Raw genomic sequence first — 14,403 nt, 5'->3', positions numbered from 1 at the left:
CTTGGTATTTCTATTTGCCTAATTAGTGGATGTAAAGTGGTGTTGATTTTCCTATTTCTGATTGCTAGTGAGTTAGGGGATATCTATATATTTGTTAGCCATTTGGGCTTCTCTTTCTATACATGTTCTATTTTTCTATTGTATTTCATGCTTCTTTTTTTCTTACTGATTTGGAAAACCTGCCTGTTTATTCTTGATACTAATCCTATGACATTCAGACATTGCCAATATTGTAAAAATTTCTCTCTAATGTTATTTGGGCTCGGCGGCTACTATTCGGTTGAAGCCTTTTGTTGTCTTCCTTTAATTGCAGGTGAGGGTGAAAGTTGGATAGAAGAGGCTCTTATTGCTTTCCTGTGGAAAATTCCACAAGGGCCTTCAGTTTAGTAACTTATCCTCATGTCTATGTGCAGTTTAAATGCATTTTCCAGATGTCAGATAGAAGCCTGTCTTCAGAGTTAGGTGAAATTGCATTGAAAATTCTTCTTTCAAGTGTTTGAAACCAGATAAAGAAGCTCCCATGAATTCTGGGATAATGTTTTATCATGAAGCCCTTTGCCCAGGGCTTCTGTTCTTCCATATCAAGATGGTAACTGAAGATCCTTTTTATTTGTTTCTGTAAGACATTCACTTGTGTCATACAAATTTGCCGATTTTATCTAATTTTATCTAACCATTCACCACATGATTATCTGAAGTTCTATCTGAAGTCCAGTCCATATGATGTCCCATCTTGAAACTGAAGTGTTTCCCTGTGTCCTCTCTGTAGCCCCTCCACCTCCACTGCTGTAAATTCTCCTCTGATTTTGCATAGCAGTTTGGCTTTCCCCAAATTTAACAACTCACTCAGACCCTCAAATGCTTAGCAAAACAAAATGTCCTCTTGGTAGACTGACAACTCTAGAAGTCAGCTGAGTTAAATTGGTCCCGTCGAGACAAACAGACTCAAGGGATTAGATCTGTTAGAGAGAGTGCCTGAAGAACTATGGACAGCGGTTCAGTTTGTGACATTGTACAGGAGGCAGTGATCAAGACCATCCCTAAGACAAAGAAATGCAAAAAGGCAAAATGGTTGTCTGAGGAGAACTTACAAATAGCTGAGAAAAGAAGAGAAGTGAAGTGCAAAAGAGAAAAGGAAAGATATATCCATCTGAATGCAGAGTTCCAAAGAATAGCAAGGAGAGATAAGAAAGCCTTCCTCATTGATCAATGCAAAGAAATTGAGGAAAACAATAAAATGGGAAAGACTAAAGATCACTTCAAGAAAATGAGAGATACCAAGGGAACATTTCATGCAAAGATGGGCACAATAAAGGACAGAAATGGTATGGACCTAACAGAAGCAGAAGATATTAAGAAGAGGTGGCAAGAATACACAGAAAAACTGTACAAAAAAGATCTTCATGATGCAAATAACCATGATCCTGGAATGTGAAGTTAAGTGGGCCTTAGGAAGCATCATTATGAACAAAGCTAGTGGAGGTGATGGAATTCCAGCTGAGCTATTTCAAATCCTAAAAGATGATGCTGTGAAAGTTCTGCACTCAATATGCCAGCAAATTTAGAAAACTCAGCAAAGGCCACAGGACTGGAAAAGATCAGTTTTCATTCTAGTCCCAAAGAAAGGCAATGCCAAAGAATGTTCAACTACTGCACAATTGCACTCATCTCACATGCTAGCAAAGTAATGCTCGAAATTTTTTAAGCCAGGCTTCAGCAATATGTGAACTGAGAACTTCCAGATGTTCAAACTGGATTTAGAAAAGGCAGAGGAACCAGAGATCAAATTGCCAACATCCGTTGGATCACAGAAAAAGCAAGAGAGTTCTAGAAAAACATCTACCTCTGCTTCATTGACTATGCTAAATAAAACCTTTGACTATGTGGATCACAACAAACCGTGGAAAATTCTTCAAGAGATGGGAATACCAGATCACCTTACCTGCCTCCTGTGAAACCTGTATGCAGGTCAAGAAGCAACAGTTAGAACTGGACATGGGACAATGGACTGGTTCCAAATTGGGAAAGAAGTACATCAAAGCTGTATAATGTCACCCTGCTTATTTAACTTATATGCAGAGTACATCATGAGAAACACTGGGCTGGATGAAGCACAACCTGGAATCAACATTGCCAGGAGAAATATCAATAACCTCAGATATGCAGATGACACCACCCTTATGGCCGAAAATGAAGAGGAACTGAAGAGCCTTTTGATGAAAGTGAAAGAGGAGAGTGAAAAAGCTGGCTTAAAACTCAACATTGAAAAAACAAAGATCATGGCATCCAGTCCCATCACTTCATGCAAATAGATGGGGAAACAATGGAAACAGTGACAGACTTTATTTTTTTGAGCTCCAAAATCACTGCAGGTGGTGACTGCAGCCATGAAATTAAAAGACGCTTGCTCCTTGGAACAAAAGCTATGAGCAACCTAGACATTATATTAAAAAGCAGAGACATTACTTTGCCAACAAAGGTCCATCTAGTCAAAGCTATGGTGTTTCCAGTAGTCATGTATGGATGTGAGAATTGGACCATAAAGAAAGCTGAGCGCCAAAGAACTGATGCTTTTGAATGGTGGTGTTGGAGAAGACTCTTGAGAGTCCCTGGACTGCAAGGAGATCAAACCGGTCAATCCTGAAGGAAATCAGTCCTGAATATTCATTAGGAGGACTGATGCTGAAGCTGAAAGTCCAATACTTTGGCCACCTTGTGTAATGAACTGATTCACTGGAAAAGATCCTGATGCTGGGAAAGATTGAAGGCAGGAGGAGAAGGGGACGACAGAGGATGAGATGGTTGGATGGCATCACCAACTCAATGGACATAAGTTTGAGCAAGCTCTGGGAGTTGGTGATGGATAGGGAAGCTGGAGGTACTGCAGTACATGGGGTCGCAAAGAGTTGGACACAACTGAGAGACTGAACTGAACTGAAAAAAAAATTATTCTTCAGTGTTGCAACACCAATGATGATTTTGCAGTAGACACAACCTAATGAGGCGGTAGCCGGCCTTCAGGGTGTGCATGTTATTTTTTGGTTAGAGCAGAGGACCCTCTTGGGAAGGAGAATGGAAAACATTTCCAGAGTTTCCTTTGCTCTTTTGTCATAAGCTAAGTCCATGATAGTCTTATCAGGGCAAGTTGTAAAAATGACATGGATCTTGGGGCCCTATGTGCTCTGACATTTTGTCAACTGCATGATGTTGGATGAGTTGCTTATTCACACTGAGCCTCCATTTCCCTGTTGTCAGATTAAGGTGTGAACACTTACTTTTGGGGTTTATTTGGAGGATTAACAGCAATATAGAGGGCCTGGTACGATTCCTGCGTTTGATTAGGTTTCCTTACCTGGTGGGCTGTTGCTGTATGCTCCGTGTAGCAGTGGAAACTCTGGAAGGCAGCACCAACACCCGGCCCACCCTCTGGCATACCTGCTGGGCTTCTGGAGTGGAGAGTAAATGATGAGTGCTATTTTTGTCAGAGTGCTGGAGAAAACGAAGGTGAATTTCCTGAAATGTGCAATTAGATTCTCATGAAGCAGCTCACGTATGAATGAATGATCCTTGGTTTGGGGTTCTTCATCTTTTGACATAACTCATTGTTACAAAGATTTTATTTGGCTTTGACTTTGGATAATGGAAAGAAATCCTAAAAGCTCTCTTCAAGGCTAAAGATCCCCCTACAGAAAATTCTGAAATCCTTAAAATTCAAATAAACTTTCATATCTACAGCAAAAAGACTAAAGCATCTTTCTGGGATTCATAGTAAAGTTGAGGGGTGTTTTTAATGTCTATATATCTGTTGGGATTTAAGGGTATAAGAATTTTCAGATTTGCTAACTTGAAGTTGCTTTACTCTGTATGCCTCTCCCTCTCTCATTGCAATTAGTACAAAAAAAGTCAAAACAAAGATGATTATCCTAAAAAAGAAGAGTGTTCATTGCAAATCATCTGACTCCACTTTTCTTATGTATTGATTCTAAAAATGTTTGCACCAAAGTGAAGTTTTGTACAGAAAAAAAAAAAATACCAAATTTCTATTGACTTCTACAAAATTTTTAGCCAGATACTTATGTGGAAAAAAATTTGGCCTTGAAATGAGTCACCAATAAGAAAAGCTAATATTGTATAATTAAGTCAATAGTCTGCTTAATTTTTTTCAGCTATGCTAGGAAAATGTGGCCAAGTGGACAATTTGCATGACAAGTTTATATGAAATTAAGAACCCCTACATGTCCAAAGGGCTTCTCAGTTGGTGCAGTGGTAAAGAATCTGCTTGCCAGTGCAGAAGACATGGGTTTGATCTCTGAGTTGGGAAGATCCCCTGGAGAAGGAAATGGCAACCCCCTCCAGTATTCTTGCCTGGGAAATCCCATGGACAGAGGAGTCTGCTAAGCTAGAGTCCATGGAGTCCCAAAAGAGTTGGACATGACTTAGCAACTAAACAACAGCACATTCAAATTCATGGTACAGTGAAACACAGGTTGGTTTGTTTGTGGAACTTTGCAGTTCTCTTTGGAACTTGGCCAATCAGGGGAACTTGTTGGCTGGAGGATCCCTGATATCACATCGTTGCAGATCCTCTAAGTCCTGTTTACCTGCCCAGGGCCCAGGGCCATTTGTTTCACGTCACTTGCCACCTGGTCTGTCACCCAGTCTAGATGGACTGTGCCCAGCAGTGGGAGTGGAGAGAACTTTCTCCACTTGGGAGGTTGCTTTTGCTCCTGAAGCATGAGACCCCACTGGAGCTGCTGTGGGGCCAGGCATGTGCAGCCTAGCAGAGGGGAGTTCAGTGCTTTGAACAGAGAGTGGGGGATGACAGCAGGCAGTAATTGATTCCCTCAGTCCCACATGAGCCACCCGGAGATGTAGTGGTCCGTCTGGCCCCTTGGAAGATGGTCTTGTATGATGGAGTAGTCAGTTGTACTCAGGGTGGCCAGCTCTTGTGTTTACTCTCTTTCCTTCCTTGTCTCATTTTTTTCCTTGCATTACTGTTTCCTTTGGAGCTATTATCTCTAATAAAATTGTATATATAGCATATATATAGTTAGCATATAAACTAGCTAACTAGTAGTTAGCATATAAACTCTGCCTTCTGGAACCAAGGCTAAGACAACTTTCTTCTCATTTTGATATAGCATTCAGGCAATACCATTTTACTGATAGAGACTTCATTTCTGACTTCACTTCATACTATGTAAATAGATTCTGTCTTTCAGGAGTATAATGTAAAACATTTATACTCACAGATCCTTAGATATCTGGAAAACTCTCTATTTCAGTAGTTCTACTGAGTTTTGCTTCAGTTTGAGCAACATTTTAATGTGTCAGAATTTGTGTACATGAACTTAACGACAATTCTACTTATTTACAGAGCCACCATGCCTGAGTAGCTAAATAGGAAACCAGGATGAACTGTCATCTCAAGAAGGGAAAGCAAACCAGTTTTGGCCTCTGGCTTCTCATCAATAGAACTGTGCAGGTTTGTGCCATGACAGCACCTCCATCACTCAGGTCAAGCTGTTAGCTACTACATCAGTTTTGCATCATCTTTGCCTGTGTAATGGGCTTAAGAACAGTACCTAGCTGGAATATATGTGTAAAAAAACTCTCCAAAAGAGAATGAATAAAGTAATTTCTTGGGGGGAGGAAATATGTTCATTAGGGTAGAGTTGAGAAGGTATGTAATGTAGAAAAGAGACAGATATAAAATTTATACACAGTCCTTTGAACAGAGAGTGGGGAGACTCTCAAAATGGTACTCTGAACTGATCTAGTCTGGGGAAATGATAAATGCTTGCTCCATCTTGGCCTCTTTCATGAGCTAGGTAGGATATTACCAAACACTTTCTTTGGAGTGTTTATATGGCTCATGTCCTGGCTGAATGGTATTGAGCTTCCTCTCTCTTCAGGAGACTTGTTGCTGTACCAAAAATGGATGTGCTTTCAGACTTAATGATTGGTGTGGACATTTCTTCTTTTACTTACTCACTGTTCCTCCCATTTCTTATAGTAGCAAGACAGACTTTTCTTTGGGGAACCATTCCTGACTCAACTCTCTGTCTAGTTTAGATGGGGCTGGTTGTCCTTCTTTTCCTCCCTCCAGTTCCAGGATTTCAGAGGATTCAGCTAATTAGTATACCTGTGCTCCTCAGCCACATGACTGGCTTAGGAATGGGCACATGACTCCATTTGGACCAATGAGGATAGGTTCAGGATTTTTACTGGAACTGTTGGGGAAAAGAAACTCTCTTCCCACCGGTCTGGAGCTAAAAGGCTCATCCTGGAGCTACTGGTGGCCATCATAGGACAAAAGATTATGTGAGCATGAAGTCCATGTGAAGGGAATTTGTATGGACAGAAATCTGCACAGAGAGATGAAAAGAGGCACATCCTGAGGTACTGAGTACCCAGATCCAGCCACACCTGAAGCCATCGCACTCTTGGATTTTTCAGATATTATGGACAATAAATTCCCATTAGGCCTTTTTTTTTTTTTTTGTCACCCATCACAGCATGAGTCCTAACATGTGAGCCATATATTGATAGCTGGTACCAGTATAATTTCATTAATGTTTTTGGACATTTTGAGGTAAAAAGATGAATGTAGCCTTTCAGCTGCAAAAACTTCCCTCTTCCCTCCTCACCCCATCTCTGTGGCCGCTTCCAAAGTGAGTATCTCCCTATCCCCTCATGCCTTCCTCTCAAGAAAACTTGCTTATTTTAGTAGATGTTTATGAAACAAATGTCATTACATCTCTGTTTTCCTTCTTTTGGAAGCAGCAAGATGAGACGAGCAGGTAACCCTGTGCCTATGTAGAAAATAATAATACTTAAAGAAAGAGGCAGAAAAGTGTATCCGTTATAAGCTTTTCTTTTTTGTTTCTTTTTTAGAATTGTAGCTTATGAGTTTATCTATGCCTGCTATAGTCATAATTACAATTTAATATCTGCATACAAAAGCTATGTAAAAATCCATTTTTCCCAAATATACAAATTTTCTTTTCGGATAGTTTAAAACATTTTGATCACAGATTTCAATAGAATTTTAGGCTGAAAAAAATATTACCAATCTAGCAATATCACTTAATACCATTTGCAAAACACAAATCTTCCGATGACTGTAAATCTTTCCCTGTCCTGTTGTCTTTTTCTGATTCTCAGGGCATGAAAACATCATGGGGGAATAATGGTATTTTCTCCAAAAAAAGCCTTCATAACTAATTTGGCTCTATAATCAAATGAAAAATGCCAATTAGGAAGAACCAAAAGAGGGGAGTGGCATAATGTCAGCTCCTTCATGCCCTGCTAGTGTCTGTGTCAGCAAGTTGCCTGTCATCTAAGGATCTTCCTTTGTCGTGCGTTGTGCTCCGTAACGTACTGTCTGCATCCTGAGGAGGACAGATTTATATCTGATTGTCTTGTGCATAAGGTGGGTCAGCTTTAACTGTGCAACAGAAAGCCACAAACAGCATTTTACCTGCACGATATTGCTCCTGAAGGCGGCATTAATGAATGTAGAAACACACTAGAAATGCACACATTTTGCATTTGCAAACATTTGTACAGCACAGTAAAAATTCCGTGATAAGGCCAAACCTTTTTTCCCTAGTCTGTTTTTGTGTCTGTGTGTGTGTGTTTAAAGTTGTTTTTTTTTTTTAAAGATTAAAGTAAAGTGTTTCAATTGTAAAAAATACACACCGGGCAAATCCTTACCTGGATAATAAATATCTACATCACAGTACAATAAAATTTCTCCTCTATAAAATTTAAATACGGATTATAGTCTATCGCTATCAAAAGAAACACTATGCTAATATTTCCTTATTATTAAAATAACAGGAAAAATGACGAGCTTATTTTGGAACCTGACGCGGTAGCCGTCGGAAAGGGCAAAGAGATTCAAATGTCTGTGAAGCACTCTCCTTCTGAAGAGGAATGATGGCCTGGTGCCGATTCACCTCAACTCAGTTTGTGAAAAAGGTTTAGCCTTACAAATGCTGGCTACGTTTCAAAAACCATAAGACCAGTTTCAGATTTTATGACTCATGCAGCCAAAGGTCAACATGACACGAATGGGTTAGAGTTCCATAGAATAAAAATGTATCACGGACAGTGACATGCTTCGAGGGCGTCTGCAGTTCACGGAGGCTGAGTCCGCAGCGGCCGAGCGCGGAGGCGCGGCCCGGCCTGCACGGCGGTTCACCGGCCGCGCCGACCATGCTGTGGGCGGAAGAGGCGTCTCTCGGGCTGAGGCAGCAACACGGCGCGGGTATCCTTGAGGACCGAGGCTCACGGGACGAGGAAAGCTCGGAGGCGGCACGTGGTGTTTTGAGCAGAATCATAAAGAAGAAAAGAGCTTACTTTTTTCACTATTTCTACCAACACGGCACATCTAGTTGAAGAGTGAAGTACACTTGAGGGACACACACACACACACACACACACACACACACACACACAGAGGACACCACTCACCCCCCAAATTTAAGTGATTTATAAATAGATATCCCAGTTGTAGGGTGTGTTCTCCTCTTCTGGGACGTCTCCCCACTGAGCAAGGTTTCAGTCAGTCCACATTTCCACATTTGATTTGAAAGTCTGGACGACATAAGAAAAAATGTAAAAAAAAGAAAAAAGAAAAAAAATCCAGAGCAAGTCCCTCCTAATCGAGTTTTATGGGATGGAGTCTTGAGATGCAGTAAGTACCTCAGTCAATTACAGAAGGAATGAGTCACCTTGACCACCGGGGTCGTGAGTCTTTCAGTCTTGACAGCCTTTCCTTCAACCGGAAGTCCTCGAGGCTTAGTCTACTCAGCAGGAAGTAGTCAGCCTTCGACAAGATTTTGAGATCAGCAGTTTGCCTGCTTAAGGCTACCATGTAAGAGGCCAAAGATCAAACACACATTTAGTCGGGCCTGGCTGGGTTGCTGTAGATCTGCTGAACCATTTGGCCAATGGCCAATCATGTTAATCCCTAAGGCCTTCCGATGGGTCTTTTTATCAGGCTCTGCACTTGCACTGAATCTGGGGGTGTCTGATGCCCTGGGGAATCGCAGCACGTTGAGGAGACCTCCCTGGGGAGCCTACAGCCGGAGGAGTCTATGAGCCTCCGGGACCTGCCTGCTCGCCTTGCTCACCTTCCCTTCCAAGGGAAAACCTGCCCCACCCGGAAAAGCTTCTCAGAGTTACCCTGGGGCAGATAAGGTGATTAAACGCTTTTTTGTTTCAAAGAGCAGTTATCCAAAGAGAGTCAACAGAGGAAGCTGAGATGGTGACAAAGTGAGGACCAGAGGAGACTGGCTAGAGACTGCCTGGGGAAAACAAAACCACAAAACTGTCTGTGGGACAGGGAGGCCTGGCCTGCTGCAGTCCACGGGGGCCATAAAGAGTCCGGCAGGACTGAGCAACTGAACTGAACTGAGGGAAGTCAAAGCAGGTAATCTGCCCATGAACTTCATGTTGATAATTTTATCCTCTTCACCTATTTCCTTCCTCTGGGTAGTAAGTTCCAGTGCACCGCTCTTGGTTTCTTTCCCTGGAAGCCTGTGTAATTGCTTTAGCACATCAAACACATAATTTTCCTCCCGGATTATTTCTGGTCACTCTCGGGATTTTTAATGCCACTCCTCTCCTCCCAAATCTACCCTGCCTTTCTCTAAATAACTGACATGTCATATATCAACTTCCTATTTTGAATCAACACCAAATACATTTTCCTTAGCTGTCAGGAGAGCCATCATTTCTAATAAAGTTAGAAGTTAGAATGTGAAAGAAACCATCAAAAGAACTTGATTCCCTCACCCCCTAAAATTAGTACAGTGTTAAGGACAGGAAGGATTTTTTAGTTCATGACTCAAGGTCACAAATCTACCATTCAACAGCACAAACTAGAACTCAGGCACCCCAACTTCTGGGCCAGTTAAAAAAGAATGAATCCACATGGTTTTTAGGCAAGTTTCACGGATATGGCTTATTTTCCCAAACACTTCCAGGATAAGGCAGTACAAGGCAGGCAGAGGAATAGTTTATGTCTACCATGATGGTGAAGAGTGAGATACATTCAGTTTCATGGGTATATTCTGTGCCCATCTTCTGACGTTGAAGCGACCAGGGGCATCATGCTTTCTGGGCACACAGTACTCCAGCGTCGGTCACTGGGGAGGTGGGTTGGGCAGGGGAGGTGAGTGAGGGTTCGTGTGTGTGGTCTGCAGCTGTTTTCTGCTGAGTATCTGTCGGGGCAATGCTATTAGAGGGACAGAGAGAGTCAGTGGCTGGAGCAGGCTTTGGTGGTAGTCAAGTCTCAGAACCAGAGGGAAAAGGAGATTAGGAAACACTCGTGAGTAGAGCAAAGAGCCTGAGGATCCAAGAGCAGAAGGGAGGAACCTCAGCATCAGGGTGTGAGGAGGCTCTGAGGCACTGCATTTCCTTCAACATAGAACGTGACATCACTAGTCTCTCCCCAGAACAAGACTCAAACATTTCAGCTTGTTACAGCTCCTTGACTGGAAGGTCGATCCACAGGGAAATCTGTTGTCAGCTCGGAAGAGATGCAAACAGGTTGAATGACTTGAGGACTTTGAGAGATGAAGGGTCAGATGTCACTGAACAGTGACATCACTCTAAGTAGGTTTGATTTTTGTGGGAGTTTCCTCTGAGCAATAAGAAGCCTTCTTACTATGAAGTGATACTATGGGAATTTTTGGAAACCACTGAGTCACTGATATCTGTGAAGATTTTGAATTTCTTTGGGCTCACTTAAGGAAATTGTTTTCCTTGTTGGCCTCAATCAGTCAAACACCTGCACATCTTTGAGTCACACCCTTGTATAACTCAAATTAAATCACAGGATTATGAAAATTACAGTGAAAGGACAGCTAATTTGGGGGAAACAAATATCCTTATATATTCCAGGTTAGGCTGCTAGGAGAGAACAGAGTGCTGAAAACAGCGTGTTCTTGAATAGATAACAGTTTGTTCAGAACTTTCCCTAGGAAGCTGAAAGCCACATCTCATCAGAGGCTGTCTGTGCTGTGCTAATTGGAGCCCTGCAAAAACCAGAATTGGATCAAGATGACCACATTGTCTTGGTTTTAAGTCTTCTTTAGTTTCCTGCTGCGCCATTTTGCTTGCTCGAGTCGCTGACCAGGGACAGATGGGAGCTGGTGACGGCTTGGTGCTGGTGAATTAATGATTGTCCCCACCCCACCTCCACAACTGTAAAACCTCCAAAGCATATTCACATCAAAGGACTGGAGAACAAAATGCAATAGTTAGCAAGTACCCGCATTCAAGGGGCAATTTCATCCATGTCTACGCCAAGGACTGCCTCCCTTTACCCCCAAACAATCCCTCCCAACACAAAGAAATAAAGGAACAAACAAAAAAGAGCTAGGCAATGGAATGAAATGACACCCAGTAGTGCTGTTGGAATTATGAGAATGAGTCAGTCGGTCTAATCCTCAAACACTTCCAAGAACAACGGGGGAAAGAGTTCCGTGGGGCATTCCACCTTCATGTGCAGGAAGCGGCTGGCATGGCAGGCTCCGATCATCCGCAGGTCTGTCACCTTCATCAGGAGTTTTGGCCAAAAGTGAGTCACGTGGTGTTTTCGGTAATTGATATAGTGTTCAAAGGCCAGCAGGAAACTATCTTGGTATTTTTCTATTCTCTCAACGCAGGCAAGCCCTGGGCGATCTGAGGGAGAAGAAAGAAGGATGTTAATTTGGAGGCAGCAATGAGAAGGCTTGTCTGGTCCACTTCAAGTCCTTTAGTGCGACGTGGGCCAATCTGGGGACTTTTGATTCTTAGGAATGGGCATGGATGCAGTATGAACTCTGGGGCATCAGGGACCAAGATCCCAGGGAGTGGAGTAACTTGCATGAAGGGCATCAAGGCTTTGTTCAGATAAATGTCTCTGGCTTATAAAAATCACCTCCTTGGGTGTGAAGGGTGATGCCTCCCTCTTAGGGTACAGAAGGAGAAACCTCACCTAGAGAACTGAAATACTCTGCATAATGAGGAGGGATTCTGACAAGCATGGACTTACAGAGAAGAGAGAGATGTGAAAAAAGATTTGGAGGAAATCAGGCAGCCTGGATGCAAAGGAGGAGCCTCTGATGGGAAGAAACTGGTGAAGACAAAGCAGCACAATATCCAATTTTAATTGTTCACTTGTCTTCAGTGAACCACTCCTTCCCTTCCCTTATACCTTTGATTGCTACTGTAGCAGCCCTGTGTTGGTGGTGTCTTGGGAAATTATAGTGAAAAGGGGATGTGAACAATGCTAGCATCATCCTGTGTAGAGAAGAGAAGAGTCATAGTGGGAAGATGGAGCTGGGGGAGATCATGACCATGTACAGCCCAGAAAAATCTTCCCAAGTCTTGGAAAACCACTGGTCTTCCCACAATATATAGGAGAGGACTCAAGGCAGTTTCAAAAAAAATGATAAAAGGATGTCAAGAGAAGGCTGGATGGTTGGGGAATATCTAGGCTATGAGGACTTGGGTTGCAAAAGTGGATACAGAGGGAATATATCTCAACATAATAAAAGCTATATATGACAAGTCCACAGCCAAGAGCATACTAAATAGTTAAAAGCTGAAAACTTTTCTTATGACAGAGAACAAGACAAGGATGCCTATTCTTGCTGCTTGTATTTAGCATAGTCCTATGGAGTCCTATGGAGAGCAATTAGGCAAGAAAAAGAAAGAAAAGGCATCCAGGTTGGAAAGGAAAAAGTAAAACTGTCACTATTTGCTGAGAACGTTCCCAAGTGCATCAAAGAGAATCAAATACCTAGGGACTAATTCAACTAACGACGTGAAAGACTTATACATTGAAAAATAAGACATTGATGCAGGAAACTGAGAAAACACAATAAGTGGAAAGATATGCCGTGCTCATGGACTGGAAGAATTAATATTGTTATAATGTTCATACTACTCAAAGCAATCTGTGGATTCAGTGCAATCCCTATCAAAATTTCAATGGCATTTTTCACAGAACTAGAATAAACAATGCTAAAGTTTGTATTTTCAGCCATAAGACCCTGAATAGCTAAAGGAATCTTGAGAATAAAGAAAGTGGAGCTGGAGGTGTCACATTCTCTGATTTAAAATTATATTACAAAGTTATAGCAATCAAAACAGTATTGTACTGGCATAAAGACAGATACGTAGATGAATGGAAATGCAAATCAAAACTGCAATTAGACATCACCTCACACCTGTTAGAAAGGCTGTCATCAAAAAGAAAAGAAGTAACAAGAGAACCCTTGAGCACTATTTTTGGGAATGTAAGTTGGTACAGCCACTGTGGAAAACAGTATGGAGAGTCCTTAAAAAATCAAAATAGAACTACCACATGACCCAACAATCCCACTTCTGGTTATTTATCTGAAGAAAACTAGACCACTACATCAAAAACATACCTTCACCCCCCTGTTCTTTGAAGCATTATTATAATAGTTAAGGTGTGGAGACACCCTAAGTGTCCACTGATGGATGAATGGATAAAGAAGCCGTCAGCCCCTGCCACCCCACCCCCCACTTCCTGGCATACTATTTAGTTATAAAGAATGAAATCTTGCCATTTGCAACAACATGGATGGACCTTGAGGGTATTATGCTAAGTGAATAAGTCAGAGAAAGACAAATACTACGTGATCTCACTTATAGGTAGAATCTCAAAAACAAAAACAAACAAAACTCCAGTAAGCTCAAATGCATAGCAGATTGGTATGGACACTGGTATGGTATCAGAGGCTGGAAGTGGGGGTGGGTGAAATGGGTGAACGGAGTCAAAGGGTACAGACTTCCAGTTATAAAACAAGTAAGTCATGCAGATGTAATGAACAGCATGGTGACTAGCTAATAATACTGTATTACATATTTGAAACTTGCTAAGAGAATAAATCTTAAAAGTCCTAATCACAAGAAAAAAATGTGCAACTATATATGGGGAGAGATGTTGGCTATATACGTGACGATCATTTAAAAATAATATACAGATAGCCAGTCATTATGTTGTACACCTGAAACTAATGCAATGTTAAGTTATACCTCAATAAAAAATAAAAGAAATTTGTAAACCTGAATGAATTCCTCATACAATGCTGGGGAGCCCTACCACCCCCCTGCCCAGTTCTCCTGTTTGTGGCTTTGATCAAATAAATACATTCATGCTTCAAATGTCTAGTTATTGAAATATCTGTGTCAGTAAAACTCTAGAGTTCTGCTTAATTTGAAAGAAAGAATCAGGGTTAATGTCTCAGTCCACCCTTCTGACTTTAGACAAAATATCCTGGTTTTGGCATCGCCCATCCAGCGCAGATTGCAATTTGTGCATGTTAATTTCGTGATTTCCTTCATAGTTGATGTTGCTGCTCTGTGGCTCTC

General features: G+C 41.7%; 1 protein-coding gene across 7 annotated transcripts in view; it reads right to left on the bottom strand.

The window, feature by feature from the left end:
• Positions 1–6,861: 6,861 nt before the first annotated feature.
• The window catches only part of THRB (thyroid hormone receptor beta), a 415,968-nt gene continuing 408,426 nt past the window's right edge, over positions 6,862–14,403 (bottom strand). For all 7 annotated transcript variants that reach the window (XM_043893781.1, XM_043893780.1, XM_043893784.1 and 4 more), the window contains exon 10: positions 6,862–11,700. In XM_043893781.1, coding sequence (XP_043749716.1) covers positions 11,459–11,700 — 242 coding nt within the window. In that variant the 3' untranslated portion in view covers positions 6,862–11,458. The remainder of the gene's footprint in view (positions 11,701–14,403) is intronic.

Source organism: Cervus elaphus, chromosome 32, assembly GCF_910594005.1.
Source record: "Cervus elaphus chromosome 32, mCerEla1.1, whole genome shotgun sequence".
Taxonomy (NCBI): Eukaryota; Metazoa; Chordata; class Mammalia; order Artiodactyla; family Cervidae; genus Cervus; species Cervus elaphus.
Note: the sequence above shows the minus strand (reverse complement) of the source record. Positions and strands in the feature narration are given on the sequence as shown.